Genomic DNA, 14,607 nt, shown 5'->3' with positions numbered 1-14,607 from the left:
CTTACACAACTGAATCAAGGGCTGCTCTAAGGTGTTTCAAACTACCCACATTTTACTCCTATTGTAGAGCTTCTACCTTTACAGTGTAATTGCCCACTGATCCATCCACTTCCTGTCTCTTTGAGGGTTTCACGGTTGAAACCTCAGTACATAGCACAGGGCCTGGCACAGAATAAATGCTCCAAAATATTCACTAAACGAACCAGTAAGTACACATGGGCCACAGCCTCAAGTAGAAAAAATTACCAGAACTGGCTTGCTCTTTGTCGTTCAAAGTTACCCACACTAAACACTGAAAACAAAAACAAATTAAAAGCCCACGTAAGTATCATACCCAAAGGATTCTTCTTGTCTTTACACTTCTCTTTGAATTCAAGGATAATTTTTTTCATAAGTTCATCAACAGCTGCATTGGAAGGTGCACACACAAGGACACGGTTTTGTTTGATTTTGGCATTGGAGTTCTCATCTGAATGCCCCCTCCTCTGGTTCGACAATTTGCACCAAACAAACAAACAAAAAATACTGATGAGCTCTATTATGCAGTGTTATAGTTCTTCTCTACTGCCACATATATTTGAAAGTTCCCCTTTTAACTAAAAGTAAGTAAAAGCACCTACATCTTATATTGATGTTAAAAAATTACTCTGGCAGGGAATTCCCTGGCAAACGAGTGGTTAGGACTCGGCGCTCTCACTGCCAAGGGCCCAGGTTCCATCCCTGGTCGGGGAACTAAGATCCCGCAGGCCGCATGGCGTGCCCAAAAAAAAAAATTGCTCTGGCATAAAATTTTATAGTAACTTCTCTGAGCCTTACCTTACTATCCACTTATTTTATTCAATATTCAATTCAAAATGTAGCCCAGGAATACATTCAAGATAGTCTCCTGGAATTAGCTGTGACCTATAATAAAGCCTGAAGACCACCATTCTAGCCCTTAGCATTAGTTTCACACAAGATAACATTTTCTGTTCCCTTTATTTCTTATAACCTTCTCTACCTCTGCTACCGCTTTATCTGATATAGTTCCACACAGTATCAAAAAGATACACAAAAGTGAAGGGAAAAAACGCACTTTAGTACTTATTTACACGTTAGTTAGAGTAAAGTAAAACAACATACTCAATTAAGGGCACAGATGCCCTCATGCACACTCTACCTCTGTCAGTAGGCGGTACAGGAGGCCCACAATGGTTTTTGATTTTCCCGTCCCGGGTGGTCCATGAATCAGACAGATCTTGGCAACTGCTGGGGAGTGTTTCACCATGGCATATGCAGTTTCTATCGCTTTCTTTTGGTCTTCATTGAAATCTTTTAGGTAGGCAATCTATACAAAAGACATTAGTGAGAACGAGTGGTTCTTCCTGTGATGGCACAGGAGAGCAAGAGAGTGGAAAACATCTGTTTGAATTGCTGCTGACCTTTGTCAGACAGAAGCTTTGGTGATGATCAGGCAAGACCCCAAAATGACCCTTAATCTAAGAACCACTTTCACTACTGGAAAGAGCTACTGATGAGTGTCTACAGGCCTCAGTCCATCTACAACAACTATATTTTTATTTGTGATTCTTATATAAAGATGATCACAATAAACTGTTTTGCACTTTTCTTCTTTTTATTCTGTGGTTCTTCCCATTTTAGTCAATTCTCTCTTTAGACAGTAAAAACATTCCAAGACTTCCTTTCCTAACACAAGTGATACAGTCGAAAAAGCATGGATTTTGGGTCAGATCTGAGTCTACACCTCAGTTTCACTCAAAAGCTAGGTCTCTAAACTCCTAACCTCTCTGGGCTTCAGCCTTTGCAATCATTAAATCTGGGATTCCTTAGAGGGTGAGAACTGACTGAGAAAATGCATATGAAAGCCCTAACACAAGACAGGGGTTCAAATAACATTCCTTTCCTTCCGCCTGTCTCTGTGTTAATTTCCTGGAACTTACACACAACTCTTACAACAATGAGAAATATGTGTTCCCACAAAATCACAACTTCATCGTCACACTGGCAACAATACCAGTCAATGCTCCACTGATCATTCAAATGCAAAATTCATTCCATTAAACCTACTCTTACTCCTGCATGTAATCACCTAACAAACAGTTAAGTAGGATGTTCACCTCACATTTTAATGTTGCTCTTCAAGCATATTTTCAATTCCTTTTTGCACTCTACCTTTTTTCCTGAGGTAACACAAAGAACTACTTTGCAATATTAAAGAAAACTAAGCACTAAAAATGTCACTGGGCACACATGGTGACTATGTCTTTGTTGTAGACAAAAGGGAATGTGTGACAGATAAAAATAACATGATGCTTTAACATCTTGACATGAAATGTTCTGACTTTCCCTGTTATCAAATGACTATCACTCACAATTCTCTCAGATGCTGTAGTTAGTAAATCTTTTGTACAGAAGTCCATGGGGTTTGGATTCAGAACGGCTCTGGCCAGTTGGTTCCGACCACTCAGCAAAGACATGGCTTTCAACTTCCTTTGTGTAGTCACCAGAGAGCTGATTACAAGACATTTCACGAATTCATTTAAATTGACTGGTAAATTATGTTGAGTCTGGATGGAAAGGGAACACTCAGATTTCCCATTACGCACTATTATCAAGAAGGAGAAAAAGCAATTTCAGTTACCAGTGAATAACAGTGTCCAGGTAAAAAGGTTACTCAGAACAAGGCGTTTTGTAACATGTTTTTATGCACCATTTAAATGCTTTTCTAAGTGTCTACTGAACGCCTCCTAAGAACCAGGCAACGCTCCTGTCCTCCGGAGGCTTATTTTTTAGAAGAAGGGGGCAGATACGCAAATAAACATGTCAGGTGATGGGAAGTGCTAGGAAGAAAGCCGAGAAGGGGGATGAGGAAGTGATGAGGGTTGTGAGGGAGTGTTACTGTAGACAGGAGAGTCAGGGGAAGTCTTCCTGATAAGATGATATTTGAGCAGAGACATGACATTAAGTGAGTGAGCCATGCCCGTAACCGGGGAAAGTGGGTTACAGGCAATCAGCAACTGCAAAGACAATGAGGCAGCGAGGTGCCTGGATTATCTTCAGAACAGGGAGAAGGCCAGAATGGCTAGAAGGAAAAGCAGGGAGAAGCGAGCTAGAAGACCAAGACAGTAAATGCGGCTACACTTCATAGGGCTCTGCAGTTAATCACTCTGAACATGACTCTGAGTCAGGTCAAGAGCACAGGACAGCTCCGTGCAGGTAAGTGACATGCACTAACTCACACATTAAAAGAATCACTTATTGCGAATGAAGAATAAACTGCAATGGAAAAAGCACAGAAAGACAACTTAAGAGGCTAAAATCTAGGTAAAAGTGAATGGTCGTGTGGGCCAGGAGGTAGCAGGAGAGGTGGCGCTTGGATGTAGGATATATGGCAAAGGAAGATCCAATAGGATTTCCTAATGCATTAGATGGAGCGTGTGAGGGAAAGCAGGACTCAAGGATGGCTCTGAGGTTTTGGGCTGAGCAACTGGAAGAACGGGATGGAGGTCCCACATGCTGAGATGGGAAAAACCGAAGCAACAGCAGATGTCAGGCACTAAATCAAGTGTTTCTTTTTGGAGTAGGTTTGAAATGTCTAATAATCTCCAAATGGAGATGTCAGATAGTTGGATGCCTGAGGAGTTCAGGGAAGGAGACAGAAACCGTTTCTAAATCTTACAAACAGAACTTCGGCAAATGTAACCACTTGTAAGAGTTGAAAGCACAGATGAAGCTATATATCCCTGTTGCTAAACGCATCTTGCACAAAGAACTGAGCTCTGATCACACAATAGTAAACATGGCACACCAGTTATGATGCGGCACAATGTTGAACTCTAAGAGCTTTGTTGCTATTTTTAAGATATGATGCAAAAAGGTGAAGGAATAATGATCACATATTCTCTTCACATAACAGAGACTAAGAGAGCAGCAATGTCAAAAAGGCAGCTTGGCATATATCAAGCGTGTGGACTTCATAGTCAAAGAAAATTAGTTTTCAATTCTGGACCTAGGGTTTAATACTAAGGATGTCTTTGGATAAGTTACTTAACATCCCTGAGCTCTGACTTCCCAATGAGCAGGGAACAAACCATTCTGCTTTGCAGGGCTCTGGGAAAAGATGATAAATGTGCACAGTAAGGACAGGGCACACTGGCTGGCACATAGTCAGTAGTCCTTAAATTCAAGCTAACATTATTTTTGTTACGCTACCTTAGGGAGAGAAGTCCCTACAACACAATGGATGTGAGTGATGAAACAGTAAACCCCTCCAGTTGCCTTACAATCAGTTATGTGTTTGGTCTGCTCATCAATAATTAGCCACAAAACCAAGGCTGGAATGTGATTTAACAAACAGATGGTTTGCAAATTGTCTGTTTTATAACAAACACACTGACAGATGAAGGAATTTACTAGAAGGAGAAGACATTACAAAAGAAAGCTTTTAAATCCTAAGTCTAAAGCAATAAATGCTGGGCCTTTTCCAGCTGAGTCTAGAAAAACTAAAAGAGGACTCTGAATGGTAAGTAATCAACCTAGCAAATACAGTCTGGTAAACATAGAGCAAATATACATCTGGTAAATGTACAGCAAATATAGAGCTGGTAAATGTATAGCAAATACATGGCTAGTAAAGCCTAATTTAGAGGGAAATTAAACGATGAGCTGCTGACAGATTTCTCTTCAATGTCTCATTAGGTACTTACTGACTGAAGTGCGGCGGAATTTATGAACATAACCACAATAATATTCATGGGGATCTTGCATGCGATGTCTCTCTATATCCTTCTTCTCTCCATTTAGTCTTTCAGGAACCAAAAACACCAAATCATTTTCCTTTGGATGAAGCTGTTTAGCTAGTTCACATTCCTCAAGATAAACTATAAAACAATAAGAAGTCAGCATTTATTCTAACAGAATTGTTTTACATGAGATTAAAGGATATTAAACCCTTGTACTAAGTTCAAGCAAGTATACAGCACTAGTGGACTTTGTACATACTTCAAAATGATAGTCTAAGCTAGTCAGCATTGTCAAATATTGATCACACAGTATTATAAAAGTCTTCTTAAAAACTGCTACAAAGCCAAAATAGATGAAGTCATAAAAACAAAAGTAGCTAATAAATTTCTTTTCCTTGAAGTTTATCTTAGTTTTTAATAAAGAAATTTTCACTTTTGTGCCCTACTTTCAAAATCCCAAGAGAAAATCTGGAAACAGATCCATGTACACATAAGAATTTTGAGCCTACTAGTGGCATTTCAAACAAGGTGAAAAGGACAGTAGTAAAATAAATGGGGCTGGGAAAACAGAGCAAGCTCTAAAGTTAAAAAGTTCAGTACCAACTGCCAAATCCAGCAACAACATACTGAACCAAAGCACGAAGTACTAGGATTAAGTAGACTGAACTACTAAGTCAAAAAAGAATTTTTAAAATGCATCATGTAAGAAATGTCTATTTGAAGGCATCAGAGAGCAAATACAACAATGAAGAATTATTCTGTTGAGATCCAGAACAATGTGGAAATCCACAGGGGTCAGCCCAGTATTTTCCCTAGAAACATCTGAACTCTTCAGGGAGTGGCAGCCAGGAATTTGAGCAGTACCTGGGATAGCCCTGTACAAAAAAAGAGACCAAAACTGGACTCCAGGGCCTGCACAGATAGAGTAGGCATCCTGGTAGCCCTCAAGCTTCAGGTTGGGACCATGAAGGACTACACCCAAGAATGAAGGCAGCTTCAATTCACCCGAGTACTTCAGGAAAGCTCAATCCTTTAAACCAGATTAAGATGATCCCACATTGCTAGTACTCCCAGAATCCTGGCAGAAGCAAAGAAAAATCCTCTCTGGAAGAAGACATCCTATCATCCTAGGCCTCTGATTATTTTTTAAATAACTTTCCAAAGACAATGACCAACATATTAGAGATAAGCAAAGCACCAGGTGAGAATACATGAACTAGTAGACTCAACAAACAAACAAACAAAAAAGGGCTGCACAAGGCACTACACAGAGTACAGTCGTATAGTCCTTGAATTGGTTCCAGGACCCCCGCAGACACCAAAATCCTCAGATGCTCAAGTCCCTTATGTAAAATGGCGTAGTATTTGCATATAACCCACGCACATCCTCCAGTACACTTTAAATCATCTCTAGATTACTTATAATACCTAATACAATGCAAACGCTATGTACATAGTTGTAAATTCAACATAAGTGGTATGTAAATAGGTGCTGGTGCATAGCAAATATGTTTTTCTGGAATATTTTTCCCTGAATATTTTCAATCCACGGTTGAATCCGACGATGCAAATCCCGCAAATACAGAGGACCAACTGTATGTCTTACACAGTTTAAAATATAGAGTTAAAATACATAACAATAATAATATACAAAGTGGAACAGATAAACAGGGTTAAAGTTTTTAAGATTTTGCCTTATCTATGGAGACACTTAAAGTATCGATTAAAACTGTAAACTTTTAAATCAATCTTGCACGCTGTAAGTTTTCACCTGAACTACTAAATGGCAAAAGAGGTAAAAATTGAGGTATAATTTCCAAACTAAAAGAAAAGAAAAAAATGAATGGTTCAAAGGTCTCACATATATGTAAAGAGTATACTCTAGTTCTATCAGTTTTTTCTTTATATATTTTATTAGGTATTCAAAATGGTCCTATCTTCTGTTAACTGAACTTGCTATCATTGTGAAATACTCTCTTTTAATCTCAAATAATGCTTTTCTGCCGTAAAGTCTATTTAGTCTGGTATTAACAGAGCAAAACAAGTTTCTTTTAGTTGGGTTTGCATGAGTAGCTTTCTCCAATCTTTCTCTTCCAACCTTTCTGTATCCTTATGTTTACATGTATTACTTGTTAACAGCATATAACATGCCAATACTGATCTTGAAATAACTTTTTCTACCCAAAGATACTAAGGCTACTTAGAAAATCACAAGCTCACATACAGGATAAAAAATATAGATGGTATCGATTATATCAGGTAGCAAAGAAAGCTCTCAAAGACTAGTAGGGTTCTGTCTAACGGGCTTAGGAGCCAACTTGAAGAAGCCAATTACAAAGACTTGAAACAGAAGTGTATTTAAGTCCATGTGTTTATAACGAAAAAAATTTTTTTTAAAGTTCATTGGTCAACCCAGCACTTGCAGAGAATTAAGTCATTATTTTGAAAACTGGTCAGGAGTCAAGTATCAATACTTATTCTACCCTTCTTTATAAAGTATACTACTGAGTAATCAAATAATATGGAGCACTTTCTCTTTATAGAACTACAATAGCTAATAAATGAAGAAATGATCAAATAAAAATATCACCATTTTGTATCCTTTAGTAAAATAATTAATCTAGGCATTAAGGATCAACGGTTATAGAGCAACAGTCAGCTCTACCCACCACCAGAGCCTCCCATCAAGCCTCTTAGATAGTCTCAACCACCAGAGGGCAGACAGCAGAAGCAAGAAAAACTATAATCCTGCAGCCTGTGGAACAAAAACCACATTCACAGAAAGATAGACAAGATGAAAAGGCAGAGGGCTACATACCAGATGAAGGAACAAGATAAAACCCCAGAAAAACAACTAAATAAAGTGGAGATAGGCAATCTTCCAGAAAAAGAATTCAGAATAATGATAGTGAAGATGATCCAGGACCTTGGAAAAAGAATGGAGGCAAAGATTGAGAAGATGCAAGAAATGTTTAACAAAGACCTAGAAGAATTAAAGAACAAACAAACAGAGATGAACAATACAATAACTGAAATGAAAACTACACTAGAAGGAATCAATAGCAGAATAACTGAGGCAGAAGAACGGATAAGTGACCTGGAAGACAGAATGGTGGAATTCACTGCTGCGGAACAGACTAAAGAAAAAAGAATGAAAAGAAATGAAGACAGCCTAAGAGACCTCTGGGACAACATTAAATGCAACAACATTCGCATTATAGGGGTCCCAGAAGGAGAAGAGAGAGAGAAAGGACCAGAGAAAATATTTGAAGAGATTATAATCGAAAACTTCCCTAACATGGGAAAGGAAATAGCCACCCAAGTCCAGGAAGCGCAGTGAGTCCCATACAGGAGAAACGCAAGGAGAAACACGCCGAGACACATAGTAATCAAATTGGCAAAAATTAAAGACAAAGAAAAATTATTGAAAGCAGCAAGGGAAAAACGACAAATAGCATACAAGGGAACTCCCATAAGGTTAACAGCTGATTTCTCAGCAGAAACTCTACAAGCCAGAAGGGAGTGGCATGATATATTTAAAGGGATGAAAGGGAAGAACCTACAACCAAGATTACTCTACCCGGCAAGGAGCTCATTCAGATTTGATGGAGAAATCAAAAGCTTTACAGACAAGCAAAAGCTAAGAGAATTCAGCACCACCAAACCAGCTCTACAACAAATGCTAAAGGAACTTCTCTAAGTGGGAAACACAAGAGAAGAAAAGGACCTACAAAAACAAACCCAAAACAATTAAGAAAATGGTCATAGGAACATACATATCGATAATTACCTTGAACGTGAATGGATTAAATGCTCCAACCAAAAGACACAGGTTTGCTGAATGGATACAAAGACAAGACCCATATATATGCTGTCTACGAGAGACCCACTTCAGACCTAGGGACACATACAGACTGAAAATGAGGGGATGGAAAAAGATATTCCATGCAAATGGAAATCAAAAGAAAGCTGGAGTAGCTATACTCATATCAGATAAAATAGACTTTAAAATAAAGAATGTTACAAGAGACAAGGAAGGACACTACATAATGATCAAGGGATCAATCCAAGAAGAAGATATAACAATTATAAATATATATGCACCCAACATAGGAGCACTTCAATACATAAGGCAACTGCTAACAGCTATAAAAGAGGAAATGGACAGTAACAATAACAGTGGGGGACTTTAACACCTCACTTACACCAATGGACAGATCATCCAAAATGAAAATAAATAAGGAAACAGAAGCTTTAAATGACACAATAGACCAGATAGATTTAATTGATATTTATAGGACATTCCATCCAAAAACAGCAGATTACACTTTCTTCTCAAGTGCGCACGGAACATTCTCCAGGATAGATCACATCTTGGGTCACAAATCAAGCCTCAGTAAATTTAAGAAAATCGAAATCATATCAAGCATCTTTTCTGACCACAACGCTATGAGATTAGAAATCAATTACAGGGAAAAAAAACGTAAAAAACACAAACACATGGAGGCTAAACAATACGTTACTAAATAACCAAGAGATCACTGAAGAAATCAAAGAGGAAATCAAAAAATACCTAGAGACAAATGACAATGAACACACAACGATCCAAAACCTATGGGATGCAGCAAAAGCAGTTCTAAGAGGGAAGTTTGTAGCTATACAAGCCTACCTAAAGAAACAAGAGAAATCTCAAGTAAACAATCTAACCTTACACCTAAAGGAACTAGAGAAAGAAGAACAAACAAAACCCAAAGTTAGCAGAAGGAAAGAAATCATAAAGATCAGAGTGGAAATAAATGAAACAGAAACAAAGAAAACAATAGCAAAGATCAATAAAACTAAAAGCTGGTTCTTTGAGAAGATAAACAAAATTGATAAGCCATTAGCCAGACTCATCAAGAAAAAGAGAGAGAGGACTCAAATCAATAAAATTAGAAATGAAAAAGGAGAAGTTACAACAGACACCACAGAAATACAAAACATCCTAAGAGACTACTACAAGCAACTCTATGCCAATAAAATGGACAACCTGGAAGAAATGGACAAATTCTTAGAAAGGTATAACCTTCCAAGACTGAACCAGGAAGAAACAGAAAATATGAACAGACCAATCACAAGGAATGAAATTGAAACTGTGATTAAAAATCTTCCAACAAACAAAAGTCCAGGACCAGATGGCTTCACAGGTGAATTCTATCAAACATTTAGAGAAGAGCTAACACCCATCCTTCTCAAACTCTTCCAAAAAATTGCAGAGGAAGGAACACTCCCAAACTCATTCTATGAGGCCACCATCACCCTGATAACCAAAACCAGACAAAGATACTACAAAAAAAGAAAATTACAGACCAATATCACTGATGAATATAGATGCAAAAATCCTCAACAAGATACTGGCAAACAGAATCCAACAACACATTAAAAGGATCATACACCATGATCAAGTGGGATTTATCCCAGGGATGCAAGGATTCTTCAATATACGCAAATCAATCAATGTGATGCACCATATTAACAAATTGAAGAATAAAAACCATATGATCATCTCAATAGATGCAGAAAAAGCTTTTGACAAAATTCAACACCCATTTATAATAAAAACTCTCCAGAAAGTGGGCACAGAGGGAACTTTCCTCAACATAATAAAGGCCATATACGACAAACCCACAGCAAACATCATTCTCAATGGTGAAAAACTGAAAGCATTTCCTCTAAGATCAGGAGCACGACAAGGATGTCCACTCTCACCACTATTATTCAACATAGTTTTGGAAGTCCTAGCCACGGCAATCAGAGAAGAAAAAGAAATAAAAGGAATACAAATTGGAAAAGAAGAAGTAAAACTGTCACTTTGCTGATGACATGATACTATACATAGAGAATCCTAAAAATGCCACCAGAAAACTACTAGAGCTAATCAATGAATTTGGTAAAGTTGCAGGATACAAAATTAATGCACAGAAATCTCTTGCATTCCTATACACCAATGATGAAAAATCTGAAAGAGAAATTATGGAAACACTCCCATTTACCATTGCAACAAAAAGAATAAAGTATCTAGGAATAAACCTACCTAGGGAGACAAAAGACCTGTATGCAGAAAACTATAAGAGACTGATGAAAGAAATTAAAGATGATACCAACAGGTGGAGAGATATACCATGTTCTTGGACTGGAAGAATCAATATTGTGAAAATGACTATACCACCCAAAGCAATCTACAGATTCAATGCAATCCCTATCAAATTACCAATGGCATTTTTTACAGAACTAGAACAAATCATCTTAAAATTTGTATGGAGACACAAAAGACCCCGAATAGCCAAAGCAGTCTTGAGGGAAAAAAACGGAGCTGGAGGAATCAGACGCCCTGACTTCAGACTATACTACAAAGCTACAATAATCAAGACAATATGGTACTGGCACAAAAACAGAAACATAGATCAGTGGAACAGGATAGAAAGCCCAGAGATAAACCCACGCACCTATGGTCAACTAATCTATGACAAAGGAGGCAAAGATATACAATGGAGAAAAGACAGTCTCTTCAATAAGTGGTGCTGGGAAAACTGGACAGCTACATGTAAAAGAATGAAATTAGAACACTCCCTAACACCATACACAAAAATAAACTCAAAATGGATTCGAGACCTAAATGTAAGACCAGACACTATAAAACTCTTAGTGGAAAACATAGGAAAACACTCTTTGACATCAATCACAGCAAGATCTTTTTTGATCTACCTCCTAGAGTAATGGAAATAAAAACAAAAATAAACAAATGGGACCTAATGAAACTTCAAAGCTTTTGCACAGCAAAGGAAACCATAAACAAGACGAAAAGACAACCCTCAGAATGGGAGAAAATATTTGCAAATGAATCAACGGACAAAGGATTAATCTCCAAAATATATAAACAGCTCATTCAGCTCAATATTAAAGAAACAAACAACCCAATCCAAAAATGGGCAGAAGATCTAAATAGACATTTCTCCAAAGAAGACATACAGATGGCCAAGAAGCACATGAAAAGATGCTCAACATCACTAATTATTAGAGAAATGCAAATCAAAAGTACAATGAGGTATCACCTCACACCAGTTAGAATGGGCATCAACAGAAAATCTACAAACAACAAATGCTGGAGAGGGTGTGGAGAAAAGGGAACCCTCTTGCACTGTTGGTGGGAATGTAAATTGATACAGCCACTATGGAGAACAGTATGGAGGTTCCTTAAAAAACTAAAAATAGATTTACCATATGATCCAACAATCCCACTACTGGGCGTATACCCAGAGAAAACCATAATTCAAAAAGACACATGCACCTCAATGTTCATTGCAGCACTATTTACAATAGCCAAGTCATGGAAGCAACCTAAATGCCCATCGACAGACGAATGGTTAAAGAAGTTGTGGTACATATATACAATGGAATATTACTCAGCCATAAAAAGGAACGAAACTGAGTCATTTGCTGAGACGTGGATAGATCTAGAGACCGTCATACAGAGTGAAGTAAGTCAGAAAGAGAAAAACAAATATCATATATTAACGCATGTATGTGGAACCTAGAAAAACGGTACAGATGAGCCGGTTTGCAAGGCAGAAGCTGAGACACAGAAGTAGAGAACAGACATATGGACACCAAGGGGGGAAAACTGCGGTGGGGTGGAGATGGTGGTGTGCTGAATTGGGCGATTGGGATTGACATGTATACACTGATGTGTATAAAATTGATGACTAACAAGAACCTGCAGTATAAAAACAAACAAACAAACAAAACAACTAATACTAAACTTTCATTGGGTTATTTGTATGGAAATATGTTAATATAAATGTTTCAGACATTACATGAAATTTCTAAAAATCTTATATGTTCTGGTATAATGTTATAAGTCATAATTCTAGTTATTACTTTAAAATGTAAAAAAAAAAAAAAAAGGATCAACGGTTATAAATATTACAAAAAGAGAAATCAGAGATCAAGCACCTCCTGATAAAGGAACACACCAACCCCAGCTATGAAATAGTTTTGCCAAAAATATTAGGTCAAATGAATCTGATCAAGCCTCTAGATCCAACTATCAATTTACAAGAAATACACAGGACTGAAAAACATACTAAACACCACCAGGGGGATGCTATCAGTGAGACACAGACAGTAATTCTACAGGGTCAACAACACAATTTCTTCAACAAATAAATTACAAAGGGGGGGGGAATCCATGAAGGAGACAATTATAACTGAAGAAGACATATTAACAATGTCAATGAGTGGACCTAATCTGGATCTTAATTCAAACAGGCTGAAATAAATTGTTCTTTATGAGGAAACTGAAAACTTGAACACTGTCTAGCTATCTAATATTAAGAAATCATGGTTAATACTTTAGCAACAAAATAATGTTTTACTATGAATTTTTAGGTCCATATCTTTTAGAGATAGTCACTTAAATTAATTACAAATGACACCAAAAGAAAAAAATCTAATCAATGATGATCTGCAAAATCTCTCCCTAGAAAACTGTAAAACATTACTGAAAGTAAACCTAAATAACTGAAGATATGTATCTTATTCAAATCAGTATTAGAAAGATGTCAATTCTTAACAAATTTCCACATTTTTTTTTTTTCTCTAAAACTTACACAGTAATGCAAAGGGACAAGAATAGCCAACGTACTCTTAAGGCAAAACAAGGTAAGCGGACTTGCTCATTAAAAGTTTATAATAAAGCTTAATTAAGTAAAATTAAGCAACGTGATATGGGCAAAGAGGTAGGCAAATGATCCAATAAAGAAGAAAGGAGTCCAGAAAAAGGTCAGTGCATTAAATGGACACTAGATTTATGACAAATATGGCACTGCAGACCATGGAGAAAGGATAATCTTTTCAATAAACACTACTGGGGTAATTACATCTCCATTAGGGAAAAAAATGAGACATGGCCCCTACATTTTACTCGTGTACAAAACCCATTCCAGGTTGGCAAAACAGTGAAGCCTCTAGAAAAGGGATTGGCAAACTTTCTGTAAAGAGCCAGATTTTTCTTTGCAGGCCACATATGGTGTCTGTTGCATATTCATCATCTTTTTTTCAAAACCTTAAAAAAAATGTAAAAACCTTACTCTTGGGCAGTATAAAAACAGGATACAGGGTAGATCTGCAAGCTGTGGTTTGCTGACACCTGTTCTAGACGTTAAGATAATATATTTATGACCTGCAGCAGGGAAAGGTTTCTTAAATGAGGCACAGACCATTAACCATAAAAAATACATAGATGCATTTGTTATGTTAAAAAATAAATTCTAAACCAGAATAAAATAAGAATTTTAAAGACATCACTAAGAGAGTCATAATGCAAGCCAAAGTGGGATAATGGTTTATATCCAGATTATATCAAGAACTCACTACAAATCAGTAAGAAGAAGACAACTAACAGAAAATGAACAAGAGTCTTTAATACGTGCTTCCCCAAAGAGGTTACTTAAGCATCTACTAAATATATGAGAAGGTGCTCAATCTCACTGATAGCCAGGATATTACAAAATAAAACCACAAATGGCCATCAATACACACACACTGCAACGGCTAAAATGAACAGCACAATCAACACAAATGTGTTGGCACAGACACGGAGCAACGTGACTTCCATACGCTGGTGGGGGCGTGTCATTTTGCATGACTGGCTTGGCGTTATCTACTCACGTTAAGCTCTCGCATAATACCCTGAGACTCTGAGACCCACTTCAGGAGACAGACTCTACAAAAACGCCCTCGCATAACACGAAGAGACACATGAATGATCATAGCAGCATTATTCATAAAATGCTGTGTGTAGAAGCAGGCCTGAGGCTGCTATCTT

General features: G+C 37.4%; 1 protein-coding gene across 3 annotated transcripts in view; it reads right to left on the bottom strand.

Moving 5' to 3' along the window:
* Window positions 1–14,607, bottom strand: part of SETX (senataxin) — an 83,558-nt gene that overhangs the window by 24,789 nt on the left and 44,162 nt on the right. For all 3 annotated transcript variants that reach the window (XM_061199713.1, XM_061199715.1, XM_061199714.1), the window contains exons 12-15: window positions 4,707–4,880; window positions 2,373–2,605; window positions 1,160–1,327; window positions 335–485 (exon numbers count right to left, since the gene is read on the bottom strand). In XM_061199713.1, coding sequence (XP_061055696.1) covers window positions 335–485; window positions 1,160–1,327; window positions 2,373–2,605; window positions 4,707–4,880 — 726 coding nt within the window. The remainder of the gene's footprint in view (window positions 1–334; window positions 486–1,159; window positions 1,328–2,372; window positions 2,606–4,706; window positions 4,881–14,607) is intronic.

The sequence above is a fragment of the Eubalaena glacialis genome, chromosome 9 (genome assembly GCF_028564815.1).
Source record: "Eubalaena glacialis isolate mEubGla1 chromosome 9, mEubGla1.1.hap2.+ XY, whole genome shotgun sequence".
Taxonomy (NCBI): Eukaryota; Metazoa; Chordata; class Mammalia; order Artiodactyla; family Balaenidae; genus Eubalaena; species Eubalaena glacialis.
Note: the sequence above shows the minus strand (reverse complement) of the source record. Positions and strands in the feature narration are given on the sequence as shown.